At 43.2% G+C, this 17,730-nt stretch overlaps 1 protein-coding gene across 1 annotated transcript; it reads right to left on the bottom strand.

Annotated features, from left to right (window-relative positions):
* Positions 1-3,378: 3,378 nt before the first annotated feature.
* On the bottom strand, positions 3,379-7,422 carry LOC311503129 (uncharacterized protein). The gene is made up of 6 exons (XM_084565665.1): positions 7,248-7,422; positions 5,771-5,818; positions 4,764-4,874; positions 4,317-4,433; positions 3,959-4,036; positions 3,379-3,867 (listed from the first exon to the last, which is right to left on the bottom strand). The coding sequence occupies exons 1-6, from the start codon at positions 7,368-7,370 to the stop codon at positions 3,826-3,828; spliced, it is 519 nt and encodes a 172-aa protein (XP_084421791.1). The 5' UTR covers positions 7,371-7,422; the 3' UTR covers positions 3,379-3,825.
* Between the last annotated feature and the right edge of the window lie 10,308 nt (positions 7,423-17,730).

The raw sequence follows: 17,730 nt of genomic DNA, 5'->3' as shown, positions 1-17,730 counted from the left end.
ATATTGAGCCGGGGATATATCAGACATACATCTCTGTTTCTCGCCCTCTGTTTCCCTGCCTTTTCTTCATTAGGGTCAGAGTGATGTGACAGAGCCAGGCCAGTGTGACGGCCGTTCGAGGGAGTTTTGACAGCTGGAGTTAAGGAGGCTGCTTGGGGGAGGTGATGTCAGGCCAGAGAGGAGCGACGCGAGGTGAGGGAAGACAGCCACCGCCCTGTATCTGATCTGATGGGAAGTGGCAGGAGATGAAGAGAAGGAGTCAAATTCAGCCTGAAAGCATGGCCACAGTCTGAGGTCAGTGAGAATGGAGGATAGACAAGAAGCACTCCAGGAATACCGAGCAGGGAATACCTCGTCTTGACTGTCAATCACACTGAAATTACACTTTAAAAATATGCAGTACATATCCTTAATAGTTAAAGGGTAATTATGGTTAATGTAAACTTGTACACACAATGTGTAGTCTGATAGTCCCGACCTGTCAGACTATCAGATTATCATTATTTTAGAATGAGAGATTCTACATTATTGCCAGTGCCAATGATTTGAATGTCCTCAAGGAATTATGAGTATAACCTGTCTCATTTAATTTCCGACATCCAGGGTGTGCTGTTCTCATTGCTCATGGGGTGTCTGAAGAGGGCCTCGAAGGCCGTCAGAAGAAATCTTGTCGATGCACATCAGCCTGAAAAGGGATACCACTTTGTCAGGGACTGGCCACCCCAGAAAATCCACCCCGAGAGCAGACAGCCTGAAGCAGAAACAAGTCGACAGGAACCCTAAGATGTCATTGTAGGATCTGCAGGTAACACTTGCCGCTGAATCAGAAAGAGGTTTCACAGTTCTAACCTCCACGGCGGTCACGACAACAAAAAGCCTTTACCACCCAAATTGTAATCAACATATAGTTGAACCAATGTTCTCTGGACAAATGAGGTTAGATTTCGTCGGTCACAGTAACTATAGACGAGCTTTTCAGAAGAAAACCTTCATTGCGACGGTGAGGCATATTGGTGGAAATATTATGACTCGGGCTTGCTTTGCTGCCTCAGGGACAGGCAACTATAAATTATGCATCATATCAAAGAGAGCTCGAAGATAATGTGAGGCCATCTGTTCAGAAGTTAAAGCTGAACCAGAAGTTGACCTCGCATAAGCACAATGATCATAGGCATACATCAAATCCTTCAAAGAATGGAAAAGAAAGAAAAGGAGAACTACTTGGTTTTACTGCAGAGTCAAAGCCCATATTTGAATCCCACTAAAAATGTTGCAAGAAAACCCTCAAGGAGTCTATCAGTTGAAAGAATCTTTCCACGGAAATGTGGTCAAAGATTTCAGCCAGTCTCAGTCAAACACTGGTGGACAATAATGCAGAACGCCTACGAGAAGTTATTTCTGCATTTGAGGCCATGGCTGTAGTTACTTTTTTCTTTTTTTTTTCACAGCAGTACATTTAAATCTATTGATATTTTAGTTGACTAAATAACTGAATGATTTATCTGTAGACACAGTTTAAAAAAGGAAGTTCAAAGTTTGGAAGGATAAATGAGTTTATCTATATGATTTTACGTAGGAAGCTGACATTGCCATTCTTATTATCGCCTACTTAGCTGTGATTAACTGCTAAACATTGGGAACATCTTTCAAAGGGCACATCACCATCACACGTTCCTAGCCGCATCTTGTTAGGTTTTTGATCGCAGATCTGATCCTTATTTCTTACTGGGATGATAGTTTAAGACAGTATCAAAGCTTTCAACCAATGTTTGTGTAGGTCAGTGTAGTTCCTGTCTCAAACCGTTTTCCCTTAAGGACAAACTTCTAGCCACTTGCCATCGTAGGACTTGTTTGTAACTGTCTTTTCCCACATTGCATGTTGTTTGGGATGAGATGCTCCTGTCAACAAGAAACTAATACTTACCCAGTGGTTTCCAGAGCTTGAGGATGTTGACTGGAAGCCACTAACTACATACGAACCTGACTGGGAAAATCTGACGTATCACTCTGCCTATGTCATTTCCGACCACAATCCTATGGACTGAAGGCTTCCAAATGACTTTGTTAGTGGTGATTATCATCAGCTTTGTTCTCAAGGGGATGACTGAAGCCAAAGCAGAGCGGAAACAATGCCACACACCATTACGGCATCGCAGTGACTAAAAACACACAGCTACGCGGACTCTGCAGTGACCACAATTTTCATCACCGGAGGAAATGGTTTTAGAGCTGAGTCCTATTTTAAAATGTCTGAGACATCGCAGCTTTACTGCATTTGTCTCCTGAACACTGCCGCCGTGTTCCATCAGGCCATCAGCAAGGACTTTCCCAGGGTGCATTAGCTCAAGGGTACAGTCAGTCAAGTGATACCCTGCTGGCAGCTGTCAGAGATGTGTGTGAGATGATAGGAGACCGAGCTGAGTCTCGCTTGTTTGCACCGAAACAGGAATAATCAGAAACTGGCTGTCAGAAATCAGAATGCCGTCCTGTGGTAGTTCGTCACCAAGACAACACCATGACCGCTCACAACCTGCTAATTCTTATTATCTGGTGACTGAGCAACCACCTCAGGGCCTTACACTTGTCTCTATATTCTCCTAAAGCGAGGTGCTGAAGCATATTTAGCGCCAATTATGTGCTTTGGGGAAAATGCCAGGTTTATAAATAGAATTTTGTTGTGTGTCTCTGTTTGTGTCTATAAAACCGTAAAAACGAGGCTGTGAGTGCTGCATGTCCACGTCACGAGCCGAGGGCTTTGATCAGTAAATGGGGGGGGATGACTCATTCCATTCAGTTAGATTGCCTTGCAGTTATTCACTGGCTCATTTTCTCCATCTGATTGCCTCACAGTCTGGATTTTCTGTCGTTTCTACTTTGGGTGGGCTTATTTAGATATTACATTTACCGCTCGGCTTTTTAACCAAGCACACGCGCACCCGTCACCAGCACAGGGCAGCCCGCAAAGACCTGATTTTGTGCGTATGTTTACGTCAGGGCCCTGCAGAAATACTCAAGCTAACCTTCTGGTGCAGACCATACTGCATTTCCACTCCTGGCCAAATGAATTAAAAATGACACAGGATATTTAAATAGACATAGTTTGACTCCTGAAACAGATGGCCTGGGCTACATTAAGATTCTTTCTCTCTCTTTCTCACACACAGGCCATTTGCCCCTGCCTGCTGTAATGTAAATGGATTAGTCAGTGTGCCAGTTTATCTTGCTGCCTGCGTGGACAACCCTGCACTATACCCGTAACATTTTCCATCTGTAACTGACATTTCATCCCCCTGAAACTGAATTTCATGAATCCTTTAAAGCAAAAATACGAATGTGGCATGTCATTCTCGTGTAAAACGGGACAAAGGGCTTCACCTGTATAGACTAGTAGACTTTTATTGAAACCTGATACAACAACACAGGAAATATTTCTGCAAAAATATACCCCCAATCTTCATAAGGAATCTGTGATTAAATAGGCTACAACAAAATGGCAAACCAGAGCATTAATAAGGGATCTCTCGCGATGTCATAACATGCAGGAATATATTAGAAATTAAAACCGTATATTTATATATATATATATAAAAAAAGAATCCGTAACTCCAGGCTGGCTGATAAATGAAAGCTTACAGTTGAAACAATTATGGCAAACACACAGAAAAATGACTTCATAAAATACAAAATAAACAGAAGTTCTTATGTTTGATCTTCACACCAGTCTTTGTTCTGGGTAAAATCCCAGATCTCTCATTTCTATTGCGCACACATGCAATAGAAATGAGAAGGAAGGTTTAACGCTGCAGCTCTTGTCTTCTGTATCCTCTATTTGGGTGTGTTGCTCTCCCCTTCACTCATAGGATCCCCCTAGAGAGCGTAAGGGCACACAACAAAGGTTATTCTTTGCGTATGATTAATTAATATGTTAGATAATAACCAATATATAATCACTCCTCACCAGGACAGAGTAAGCTCCAGTACGGTCCTTCCCCCTCTTGGATGGAGGGTTCTTCACTTGCCTCCTTGCTCTGACCACCTGCAAATGTCACCAGTGTTAGTTCTTCATAACGCTGACAATTCCCCGGGGGACGTCAACTTATTTCTGCATGCTGAAAGATTTTATGATGAACATTTTCCACTCTCCAGTCTGAGCGATTTGCCTCATATCAAGAAGCCATTTCAGATGACAGATTATTCAGGCGAGTACACCGAACTGATCCAATAAAACCAAGTGAGGTGGCCTTATAACTGTGCTTGCACATCCGGCCTCTTTGCCCCAGCTGTTCCTCTGCAAGGGGGTTGCCATGGAGACTCACCTGTAGGGGGGTGGATTGCTTGTCGTGGGTAAGGAGGGAGAAGGAGCCTGCGCGGTTTTTACGCTTGTTCCTATTCTTCTTCGCAGCTTGAATCAAGTGTCGCCTGGACCTATCAGCCTAAGGACACCATAGACACAGGATTAGTGTTTACACTGATACATGGCCACGTTTGTGCGCTCTTTGAATCAACTACAGCTACTACAAAAATGCATTTCACATCACTGTCTATAACACAGATGCTTCCAAACTGTCCTTTTTTTAGATTTGTTCTTCGATAATGTGGTTTCTTTGGAGAGTTTCTGTACGTCAGAACACACAGATGACACAAGGCATGACTAAAACTTCACGGGACCTTTGGCATGAGCTGCCATTTCTGCAAACCAGACCCCACTTCCCACGAGTGTGGCTCACCCTGACTCCCGTGTGTGACTAACAGCAGCGGCTTACCTGGATGAGAGTGTTTGGGAAGCCTTTGGCAGAGACGGCCCCGGGCTGGCTGGCCTGACTCGGGTGGGTGGGACCCCTCCGCTCCAGCTGCCTCTTACGTCTGAACAAAGCCTGCAAGGATGAGGCGGTCACAACCACAGAAGGAAACAACTCCTGCTACGTGCATCGTCGAGCCTTGTGTGCAGTGGTCACATTCCGTTTCATTTCCTCAAGTCAAGCATTGACGGTTAGAAAACCGCAAAATTATTACGGCAGGGGCCGCGCCACTTCCCGTATTGATCAGCACCAAACGAAGCACAGCTATTGATCCATTCATTGTTCTAATAAATGGACTGTCACTTAGAGAAACAACAGGCCTCACTTCTCCAATTAGGACTTTGTGGTAAATTTACAACAGTGCTGCAGGGCCTTGACTCCATCAAGACTTTCATTTTCCCCCCTCCAAGTTATATGGAAATTAAAAAAAAAAAAAAGGTTTCCAGTGTCTGATAATGACTTCCTAGCCCTTTTCTTTTTCCATTCTGGTAGTAGTAAACAAAGACGACCGTGGTAGCTAAAGAAATATATGATTTCAACCATTTGCGGGACATTTCCAGTGATTGCTTTTGACCTACATTTTGATGACTGCCTCAGCTTTCGGCATTGAGGGATGGAATATTGTGGAAGGCCGTGGCAGAGGGGCTGTACAGAAGGTTAATTGCAGGACACATATGTTATTGTTTGTTGCTTTAACAGAAGGTACAGGGATTCACCAACTGCATTGCTTTTGTGGGGAATAGCAAAGTCTCTCTGCAGTGTTTCTGTGCTATTTGTATCTATTCATAAGTGTTGCATTGATTAACATTGCTGCATTTCCTTCCTTGCTCCTGCTGTGGACTGCTGTAAACTGTAAAAACCCGACTCGATCACTAAAAACCTGCTCTGAGCTGGCGTCCGCTAAGTGAAGCTAAAGGAGTCAGACCGAAGTATAACTTTAGGAAGGAAAAATGTTAAGTGGCAACACATACCAGTCCTTCGGTTAAGGGTAGCGCCCTCTGCTGCCTCTGATCACCATGCTGAGGAGAGAAGAAAAAGATGTAACCACTTGTCAAAACCAATTGTCCTTAAGCTCTCAGAACAAAGGCAGCATTTCTGAGGGGAAGCTACAGCTGTCGTCCCCCAAGTCTTGACGACCACATCAAACTCATAGAGCTGTATGTTTTGAATATCCATTAAACTCCGCCGCAATCCATTTGGTTTTCTGCTGTTGTGCACATTATGCGTAGGAGAGTCCCATAAATGACTCATTTAAAGTATTCCATTCCATTATAAACAGAAGTGTCTTTGGTGGGAACAAGGAAAAATAAAAAAAATAAAAACTCAACCAAACGCAGCAAATGCAGCCTACGAAAAGATGCTGCCGCTGGTATTAGTTAGTTCCCACCACATTTGAAGCTTGTAATTGCACAAGCTGTAATTATATTACAAATAACTGCTGCAGAAAAGCACATATGTGGCACAAACTCCCTCAGACGGAACAAAATTCCCAGCTTTCATGTGTGGGTGAAAATCTTCCTCTCTCGTCCTCTCTCGCAGCTGTCGAATCCGTTGTCCAGATGAGGGTGATTACTTTGGACAGAACATGAGGACTGTCCACAGAAAAAATGCCAACCACAAGTTTAAAGTATAACAGCCGGCACCCACATGAAATGCCAAAAGGGGAGCTGAAGGATTTTGTTCCACGGAGGGATATATTTTTGGTGCGGCGGCAAAATGGCTGTAAAAACCATTACAATGAGACTGTTTTTGTTAGAGAGGGAAAAAATAAATGTCCCCACAGGTCGCAGTTAGACTATACACGTCTCCTTCCATCCTGAAACACTCTTGGCCACTATTACCCTCACAGCAGTCTTTTTCTCAAGGAGTCTGAGTGGACCTACTTACATTCCAGCAGAGTTACAGGTTCCCTTAGGCTGAGCTACTCTATAAACACTGACCATGCTGTGTCTGAGCAGAAACCAGCTAAATCAGTGCACTGCTGGTTATTTCAACCTTAACTGAGAGCTCAGCATTTAAAAAATAATTGAGATGTCCTGAAGGATTCCCACTTTTGAATCTATGGTAGATTCACACATTGGTGATGATAATTCAAATAAGCATCCGAATTTAAAAGTTAAGCCATTGGAAATGTGAATTAAAGCTACAGAAGAAAAAATATATACATACACTATGTAATGATTTATTGTAATTTTCTAGATTTTCAACACAATTTAAAATAAGAATCATCACTTTTTGCTTCATGTGAACCAGATAATTCCGGTTCTTCCTATCTTTTGAGAGAACGGTTAGTTATTATGTAGTTTGCTGTAAGCAAACAGTATTAAATATGCTCAAACAGGCTGCACTTAGCCTTGTACTGTCACAGCACCACAGATGATGACTGATACATAATGAACACCCTTGTCGTTCCCTAACTATCACATCCATCAGAAGTGCGTCTCTTACCTGTCCGTCTGCGGTCCGTCCGCGGACACACAGCTCTCCCTGACTCGCTCCTGAGCAGTCGAAAGCGTGTGACAGCAGGCTCGCCTGGAGGCAGAGCACGCACAGCCAGACAGTAAACCCCATGATCCAGGCAGGAACTAGACTGTTCCCAGCCTCTGTCAGCTCCCTGCTTTATACTCCCTGCTCCGCTAATGGGGAACAGATGCAGGGGAACGGGAGGCCATGCCAGTTTCACGCAGACAAACAGCCCACCACAAGCCTGTGCTCTGCGCCAGCCAGTGGCCTGTGGTGCTACAGAAACATGTCAGACATCTTGAGGGGCCTCCCCTTGAAAAACCGCCTCCCCCGACCCTGCTACCCCAACCCAAACAGGACTGCGAAGGCCATTTTCCACTTATGTCTGCACTACAAATGCCTCCAAAGTGTGTGTGTGTAGTTGCTTCAGTGTTCAAGTTGTCAAACCTCTACATATAACAAATGAAGAATTAGAGTTTTTTTTTTTTTAAGGTATTGAAGAAATCGCTGTAGATGAAACTCTCTCCTTATACAAAGATGTATATATAGTTTATATAGGTCATCACTTATCCAAACACTTCAGTGAGCATTTTAGAAATTACTGTAATTACTTCTTTTCAGTGGAATACACAGTAGCTATCAACACTGTTTTAATCTTCCAGCCTGCAGACTACTGTTGACTGAACACTGGAGAAAGAGATTCAATCCCAGCTGTCTGATGTGGGTAAAAATCTTTAAAGTCTTTAAAACTGAGGTATGGTATGGTTTACATTATCTGGCAGGCATATTTAGGGGGTTGGTATACCTCTACCTCTGAGTTTATATGGCCTTTAAAACAGAGCACGCCATAAAGAATGATTCTCCTGATGGGGCATGTTGTACATGAATAGGCGCCCTGTCTTAAGGTGTATTACAGGATGGAAAGAATGAGTGAGAGCTAGAAAGAATCAAGTCTAATGTCTTCAAGCCTCAGGCTCTGGGTCACAGAGGAATTGTCTCCCTCTACGACATGCACCGCTGTGAAAATTGCAGAAATTGAATTAAGTTTCATTTCCGGTCCAAGTCAAGCCTGTACACCACTTTCCTGTCCTCTGGCGTATCAGTGAAAGATGCTTGTTCTCACTCAATAATCACGAAAAGATTGTGAGAGCCTTTCCCAGTGAGTCACAGTTTAAGTGGCGAGACTGAAACGTGGTTGAGCCCCACACCCCTCCGCCCCACTGTTTTCTGAGATACGCTGTGTAAGAACTGATGTTGCAAACGTTTCTCGAGAGGTTCGGACGAGACCGCTGGCTAGACCGCTGCTGGCTAATGATGTGAATCGATGGAGGGGATGTTTAATCAGGAGACACAGGAAAGGAAAGGAAAGTGGAAAAAGCAACAACCGTTGCTTGGCTTTGCAGCCGGTCCACTCAAGACTACAAGTGGACAAACATGTCAACCATCTCACTGGACAAACCAGGAAGCCCATTTCAAGCACCACGCCTACTTGCAAACACAGTTTAGTGTAAAACGTCAGATGACTTCTTGTAAGGCATTTTCGCATCTTGTTACCAAGGTTACAAGTTTACATTAACCTCGCACAAACCACAATGTGGCCGTGTAAAAAGGCAGTAATCACAGACAGTTACTTCATTCCCTAAATCCCTGTTATTCACTCTACACTTTCAAGTATAAAGTAACTTTTTTTTTTAAAGCATCTCAGGCAGTTAACTACATAAAATTGCTATGCAGAACCGCTTTCAGCCTTCGCCCTCTCTGCCTCCCTGTGAGAAGTGTCATTCATCTGTGGTTCTGCTTTGAGCTGTTCTCAGAGTGTTTGAGGACGATGCTCTATAGCTAGCAGCCTCTGACCTTGTGAAAACTAAAACACCTTTTTTTCACTCAATCAACGTGTCCCTGCGTCTTTGACCAGAAATCAGAAGACAGGCTTTCTTGTGACACATAAACAGTCCTAGAAATGTGTTCGTGTGTGAGTGAGGGTAAGCCAGCTATGCTGTCTGGCAACAGGACAACAGATGAGAGAAGACAGGAAATGTGACATAGGAAGTAACATCTGGATTAAGAGACATGACTCACTAATGGATGACTGTAATGACATGACTGTGATGCTACAGTGACTCTTACAGCCTCATATATTAAAGGAGCAGTACAACTAAATTACAGAAACTTTTTTTCTTCTGTTGACATTCCCCACATTTTGGTCTCAACCCAAATCTAGCATAAAGTAAACCATTTTTTTTTTTTCTTTTTGTGGAGTTTAGAAGCTACATTTTAACTTTAAACGCCAATGGCAACATGTTTGTCCAGAAATGGGAACCACTCTTTAATGTGCATCGAGAGGGTCATGTGTGACGTAGCCCGTGGTTTTCTGGGGGAGTGTTTTTGAAGCTCAGTGTGGTGACTCTACCCTTCCCCAGCTTGGCACGCCTGACTCTGCCTTGCTCTCCCTCTCGGCTAATTAAAAAATGGACAAAAAGAGGTGGCGTGAGTTGAGCTGAGACGGGCACATGACGCAGAGTTAGACAGCTAGCAGTTTGTAATGCACCGCCTGTCACTCAAGGCGGCCACGGCCTTGTTGTGATGACCCCCTCAGAAACCCCCACTGTGTGATCACCCGTGGCGCCCAGTGTGCCCAGGTTATGAAAAGTCCCACCTGTCCAATCAGTCTCTCTCCGCTCTTCTTCCCAGGCACTTCGCATTCCTGTTTGGTTCTGTTCCTTTAGCATGCATAAATTAAAGCCTTGATATGATTTAATCTGTCAAGTTAAAGTGGAGTTTTACGGAGACTGATTCGCTTTCGGAGCCAGTCTCAAGTGGCCATTCAATGAACTGCAGTTCTGGGCACTTCTGAGCTGGCTTCTTTTTTCAGCCCTGGATGGTGCCACCCGGGACCCACTCTCATTTATTTTCTTGCCAAGAATTAGTTTATGGGTTTAGCACCACTTTCACAAGGCAGTGTTGCGCTCTGTCCAAAGGGCACCAATTAACACCATATTTCTCACTTTATTTGAACTGTACAAACATCAGTATGTGAAAATGACATGTTGTAATCTTACAAGGGATTCAGTGTACAACTATTTCTTAGCCAGTGCCTGTACTGTCTCTTGTGGATAGTCGTGCTGCTAGGCGGGCTAGGAGTTTGAGCCTTTGTGTTTAGCTAAGCTAACTGGTTGCTTGCTCTAGCTGTTTATTTCCTAGAAAGACACAGGAGTGATACCATTCTTTTTTACTTAATGCGCAGTTTGTTAGCTACACCATCAGCCCAGACCCTACACAGACCCTAACGCCGTAGTATGATATGTAACTACATGTTACAGCAACACAGACCGCAAGAGCTGGGATTGGTCCACTTGGTAGTAGCGCGTTTCCGCAGTACTGTTTCCGGCTGCTTCTTCATTGATTTGGATCAATAATGATGGAACACATCGAGGAAAGGTTAACTGAGAAGGTTCAGATATACAGACATTTGTATGACTCATCTTCGGAAAAATACGGCGAAAGTTTCAGTCCCTGTTGTTGAAAGTGAAGCAGGAAGTAGATACAAATATTAACCCGCCTGGCAAAAAAGACACAGTGCTGACTAGCGTTTGGGTGGCGTTTTTACGGAGTGAGCCAGACTGATGAGCGCACAAGTATAAATGGCTCGCACCGGCATAGGCTACATGCGTAGGTTACACCGTCTATGTCCCGCAGAGGTATAAACTGCACTTAATTCTCTGCAAGTACATTTCCAAAGTGCAAATGTGTTGGGCCATGGCTCAGTGTCTTGATAACATAATGTTGCTAAAAACTGAAAACGAATAACAGCAAATATGGGTGGATTTGCTCCACCCATTGAGCATGTAAGATGTTTTTTTTAGATCAAATGAACCATTGACTCAACAGTCAATTAGCCTCCTTGTGCATCAAGGTGACATTTGTTCCTTTCTGGCCTCCATTTAGCCTCCACTTAGTCACGCACCAAATAACACTCCCCAAGTATTCCTCTGTGCAAATTTTGGAAGTGTGTGTTACTGATGAAGAGAAGTCTCAAGTGTAGGACGGTAATGAATGAACGGTGTGTGTCTACCCCTGCTAAAAAATGAGACTCATATTCCTTCCCCTTCCACTCTGTACAACTGCAAAGGCTTATGGGTCTGATTACAAATCAATACCCCTCCACAGCACATTGTCCTCTTCCTTTTCTATGTGGCTGCTTTGGTAACAGCTCTGTGAAAGGTGTAAGGGAGAGGGAGAGGGAGAGAAAAGCGGCGAGGCTTTCAGTCCTGTCATGTGGAAACAGCAGAGGAAGCCAAGGACAAGGCTGAGGAAAAACAACACAGCTGTGTTGCAATTTGTGTGTTTGTCACTGACGGATTATAGTCTGGCCTCTTACATTTCACTTTCCTTTAATATGAATTTAACTGAGGATTATTATGTTTACATCTGACTCAGAGTTAATGGCAAATATATCGTCCTTTACCAGCACTGTTTGTCTTTAATCTCATATCTGTACCCTCTTGATGTCTCGCTAAAGAAGGCGCTTGGTAAACACAAACTGTCATTTTCGCACACACACGCAGCTGAAAATTAGCTTTCGTCCAAACGCAGTCCTTTTGATCCGTCTGCTGATTACCATAACTTATCAATTTCAACATCAAAAGCTCCCGGGATGAGAAAACAATCAGTGTGTGGATAATCAATTGACTGATAAGTCACTGTGGCTGGGGCCTGTGGAGACATCTCAAATTAATCCACACATTCACCCAAATATCCAGTTCGGTTTTAAAATAGTATAAAGTGCTTCTATATTACTCCACAAACTAAAGAAAATAGGCTAAGTGCACTTTGAAACGTTCGCCTATAAAAAAAACAGTCACTCTACTGAAATGATGTGGCTCTTAAAGACTCTGTTTGGGTTATGATTTGATAAATGTTTCAGATGTGTAGTAAGGTGTCGGTCATGATGTGGGCTAAAGAATAAGAATAAGAATAAGAATAAGAAAAACCTTTATTAGTCCCGCAATGGGGAAATTGCAGTTCACAACAGCTTACAGAAAAATGCAAAATAAAAAAATAGCAAGCGCAAAAAGAGTAGCTATAAAAGAGCTGCTTCAAAACCTGTGTGAAGCAGGAGCAAGTTGCTTTTTAAAACCGTAGCACTCGTACTTCCACAGCCAGCGGTTAGCAACATGACACTCATAAGCATGTTACAGCTGGGAGAGCATTTTGAACCAATCAAACAAATGAAATTGATTATTCCGAAACTTAGAATTAAAGCTGTAGCGCGGGACTTTCATAAATGAATGCCGGTTACGTTCAGGTCCCTGCCAAACTAATTCTCACAATGATCTGATTACAACAGTCAGCCCCTGGTATGTCTGGATTTTGCAATATACTGTTTTTAAATGTTTTATCTGTGGTAACTGCTTTTTTTTTTTGTCTACTAGAGATGATTGTTTGCCAGAGCAGGACAGGGGAGAAACCATATTGATGGAGTAGCCCACAACAACTGAAAGTATGGCAGAGCATATGGAAGTTATGGAACGAGGGTTACTAATGTAACTTGGGTTCTACGAATTCTGGGTCTCCGGGTCTCTCTGTCATTGCACCTGTCTTAGCTGTGGCATTACTCTATTCTGAGCAGTTTTTACGTAACTTTCATATTATACACTTTTTAGACAACTGAAAACATAATGCCATCATCCAAATGCATTCTATGAATTTTCAGAGGAAATTCTGTAAGAGAGATAAGATAATCTTTTCTGTATCCCACAGTAGGGACATTTGCGGTGTTGCAACAGCACGCAGTTTAAAGGACAGTGCACACAAGAGATAAAAACTTAGATTTAGATTATTATTATTATTTTTTACTTTGGGGAACTTGCTTGGTCACAGTAGCTCAGTTGCACATTAAAAAAATGAAACACTCTTAAAAACCAGTAGTACAAAGAAAAATAGGTGTAAGATAGTTAAATAAAATAAAATAACATGTGTTTGAAAATATTTGCATCTGTTCAAATGTACAAGAAATAGAAATAAACGTAAATAGAGAGTATATACATAGGAAGGATGAATGATAAGATGCAATAATATGCCAGGAAGAGGGTGGGACTGGTTTACCAGTAAGGGAGGACTGCTTTGCTTCCATCCTCCGATCACCCGCCACCTCCACAGGCTCAAGAGGGCAGCCCAGAACAGAGCTGACCTCCTTCATCAGTCTGTTCAGTCTCTGTTTCTCCAGAAGACCACTCCATAGTGAGTGGCTGATGCCCCACATCCTAAAAGTAGGAAGCTCTAATTAAAACCCAAATTTCCCAGTTACCATATTCAGTTATCGCAGTGTACTGATCATTGTTCATTCAGCCGGAATACTAAACACAATATCATGAGAGTGTCTGACGAAGTACAGGTCATGCCCTCTCACTAGCTCTCATTTACATCCCATCCTCTCTCTGTTCCGGTTACCATGGCAGCTAGAAGTTGGATTCAAACAATGGCACCGAGGGCTGAAGCCTTGGATGAGAGGAGAGGAGAGAGCCGGCCGTATCCGTGTCTGGTTGAAGCAAGGTGTGGTCAGGGTCAGTCTCGCTCGTACGCCGCTCCTCTGCTCTCTCCAGCTGCAGACACACATGCATTATCACACACGGTACAGAATGTCATAATTAGAGTACAGCTGACATCACTGTGTATTTTCACCCATAATAACAGTCTTTTCTCTGGATATAGTGCTCAGAGGTAGGAAGGACCTGGCATTTTCCTTTTGTCTTTGTGAACATATGGAATGGATTGAATGTAAAACCACATTATTCCACCAGAGAACACACAGACTATTATTCCCTTGAACTGATGAGGTTTTGTTTTTGTTTTTGTTTTTTTTTGTTGATGCTTGACATTCTGTTACTATATCTGCGTATAAAAACATAAATTTTACTGTCCTTAATAATCGACGACAAACAAATTGGTTCTCCAAAGTGCGCAAGCAGACCTTGTATGCTGTAAAAACCTCAAAACATGGAAAAAAAATAAATGTATGTGGGACATGGTGACATGGTGTCATGGTGACATGGTGTCATGCTCGTCTGTTGCACACTGTGCTCAGTGTCTTCTCAGTTGCATATTGTGCATTTTTACATGTCCGGCAACTAACTATCTGCTGCATAACATGCAATATCGTAAGGTTTATATGGCTATTTTGTTAGGAAGCAGTTGCCTCCATCAAGCAGGGAGAAATGTTTTTGAGTTTACCTAATTCACTCTCCTTTTAGCTCTGCTTTGTCTCCACCAAATCACGATTACCGTAAAGTAATACGTGGCTCGTGACTCACTGTGCGTTAGATGCTAACTGCGTTCAAGCTGCATGCTGCAAAAACCTTTACAAACCTCTGGTGAACTGCAACGGTAGTGATGGATGGTGATTATTTATTTTAAACTGGTACAAGTATGTGCTTTGAGATAGCAGTTGGAACTGTGTGAAGGTAAAGGTTATGCATCTAGGGATAAGAAGTTGAGATTAGTTAAAGCTATTAAAGTCATTAACTTACATTTCACTGTCACGCCGGGTGCTTACTTGCCGAAATAATAATAATAATAATAAGGGCTGAGGGCGGCACGTCTGTGTGCATGTACGTGTTGATAACCTGTTATAGAAACAGTATCTGGGTGGCTAGCAACAAAAACACCTCCTTTGTAAACAGCTGTGTCTGAACTTGGCCAGAGAAAACTGTTGGCAAGCAAACCGGGAAGTGGAGCGGCTGGCCAATTTACTCATTCACATTTGTGAAATAAACACAGGATAGGAGAGGAGTTAGCAGGCGGCTTCTGTGCTGTGTGACTAATATGGTCTGGAAGCAGACGGACCAGACTGTCAATATGTCGTAGAAGGGAAGTGAATTAGTCTGAGGCTACTGGAGGCTAACATAAAGTATTAGCGCTAATCTACATCATTTTGCAGTGTGCATGAAAACCTCCTTCCTTGTGGGCGTGTCTGCGCTCCTGATGTCCGGAAACTTTATTTTTCATGACATGTTCTCGAGTAGCGCTTGGGCTAAACGCAAACTAGGTCCATCCAGTAGTGTCACCCATGGAAGAGTTGTGTATAACCAAGAGGGAAGGCAGTTGTTTTCCATTATGAGTGTGATTTTCCTCAGCTCCTGCTCATAACTCATTACTCAACCCAGAGGACAATTAGTGCTTGCTTATTAGCTGTAACAGGGGAAATGGCTAAATGGCTCCCTTCCGCCACTGAAGCCCATCCACCCCAGGGGACTCTGGAAATGCATTTATCAAAGACAAACACGCCAAATCCATTTATCTATTTACCAAAAGTGGAAAAAAAAATTAAATATGAAACAAGCTTCCCTTTTCTCTCCTGTACCCTTTCTTTACTTCAGTCCACACAGTGCGTAACAGCACAATACACAGAGTGACTCACTGTGTTTGTTTGGTGTTTGTGATGCTTTGTTTCTAACACTGGAATGGCCACTTATGGGCAATTAGTCATGCTGAGTAGGCAGAGGCTTCACCTCCACCTCGTCACTGTGTATCAGAACATCATGTATGTTTGAACAGGATAAGACGACCGGATTCTGGGTGAACAGGCAGACAGCACATAGGGGAGAGAAAGGCAATGTTCCACTTAGTATTAGGAGGTAAAAAAAAAACTGTGGTCTTAATACGCACATTATTGTAGGATTAAAAGCAGGAGCTTTAATCCAAAATCAATACGTCTGACCCAGAGGTCTGTAATAGCATCTCAGGCCTTTAATACTTTAATACATGAAGCAGTTAAAAGCAATGAAACATTTCATTAATTGTTTTCAAATTACTGAGAGACTGTGTTCTTGTGGTGAATATCATGACTACATATGTTTATGCAAACATATTTTCAAGTTACAGTAGAATTGCTCTCTCACGTGTAAGGTGAGGTAGGTGAAAGAGAACAGAGACCTGTAGTTTATGGCCTGGATTATTAAAAACAATGTCCCCCATCAAAGGGATTGTCTGGCAGACGGAGGCTTTATTTCTTTTCTGCCTTCAAATTAGCACTGTCGGCAGCGCAGGCCTCGTGAAGGAAGCAGTCACAACGGTTTGCGGCAAGTGTAAAGAGTGATTACACCGTTCATCTGCAACCACAGTTGTCTACTTCAACAGAGGAAGTGGTCCCGCCCGGACAGGCTTTGCCTGGAAGAAGCACCGCGAAGACGACAGTCGACGGGAGCAGGATATTACCTCTGCTTCAGGAAGACGCAGGCGGCGGCTTATACAGTATACGCAGCTCAATATATGGATCAGTGGAGAGTGACAACCGGTGAGTGTTGCAGGTGCAAAAGCCGTCTCCCGTGAGGACATCTGACTCACCTGCCGCCTTTCTGCACACAGAGATGTCAGTGCACTGGCAGCAGTGCAGCAAATGGTAAAAATAAGTTAAAAATGCAACTCAATTGATAGTAACTCTTGTAAATGCAGAGGGATATTGGAGGGATTTGTTCATTTTAATGAATATATAGCCAATGAAATTCAGTCAGTCATATCAAAACATACTTGCAACCAGCAATATCCAGAGCACTATCTTTAACAAGTTTGAGGATTTGTTGAATTAATATATCTTTAATAGTAACTCGAAGATTTTTATAACATCAGCTACCATATTTTCATTCATTCCTTATTTTTGTATTCACCAAATAAAGGACTGTATCCTTTCCGACAACTATATAATATAATTATGGCAACAACTCAGGTGGCAGGTTGCATTTTGGAGGCCCCCTGGTGGTTGAGGTTTGCTCGTGCCTTGTCATTACTTTGTCCACTGGGTACCCATTTCACTGGTTTGGTGTTTCCTGCCTGCACACGTAAAGTTACAGTAATAGTTCAAATTGCCGCCTTTCCAAAAAGAATCATTGTTTTTTCCCGACAAAACCTTCACAGATCAGCCCACGATGGATGCCAAAACGAGGTCGTGATTCATTGACTGTTTCCACGGCTTTGAGGGCTGGCATTCGGTTGAGGGAAAGGATCTGCAGTCGGATGGAAGGGACCTCAAATGTCAGCGCCGGGGACTGTGGAGCTGGAATCTACCCACACCAGTTCCCATGTCCGCACACATGAACACTTTAACGCCAGCATGTGACACGGATAGAGCGGCCGGATTGCTTTGCTCTCCTTAGTCACTCCACTTCAGCAATCACGGCTCCCCGGCAGGCCTTGGAGGACCCCCATGCTGAGAAAATCTATCACACTTTGCTGATACAGGTTAAGGCATGCCACGCCGACCGGCTGATTGCGTTTTCACACGGCCGCTGCAGAAGCATGAATATTCCCTCTGTTCTCACCAGTGAGCTTGAGGGGATTATTATGGCATACTGTAACAAGCTAAACCCCACCCAGGCAGAAATGATAATATCATAACAGAAAACAAAATCAAATTTCTGTTCACCTCAGATGTGCAGATGTAAACGAGGGGTCATAAGGCGAGTGACTCAGCAGC

This window comes from Chelon labrosus (genome assembly GCF_963514085.1).
Source record: "Chelon labrosus genome assembly, chromosome: 18".
Taxonomy (NCBI): Eukaryota; Metazoa; Chordata; class Actinopteri; order Mugiliformes; family Mugilidae; genus Chelon; species Chelon labrosus.
The sequence above is the reverse complement of the archived record's forward strand: the minus strand, read 5'-3'. Positions and strand labels throughout refer to the sequence as shown.

Bases quoted from the DNA above. Each gene is read 5' to 3' on its own strand.
- LOC311503129 (XM_084565665.1), bottom strand. From the start codon at position 7,370: ATGGGGTTTACTGTCTGGCTGTGCGTGCTCTGCCTCCAGGCGAGCCTG. The intron at 4,875-5,770 runs GTATGTGTTGCC...TCATCCTTGCAG, and splicing joins TACCCTTAACCGAAGGACTG to GCTTTGTTCAGACGTAAGAG. The intron at 4,037-4,316 runs GTGAGTCTCCAT...TGACATTTGCAG, and splicing joins AGCAATCCACCCCCCTACAG to GTGGTCAGAGCAAGGAGGCA.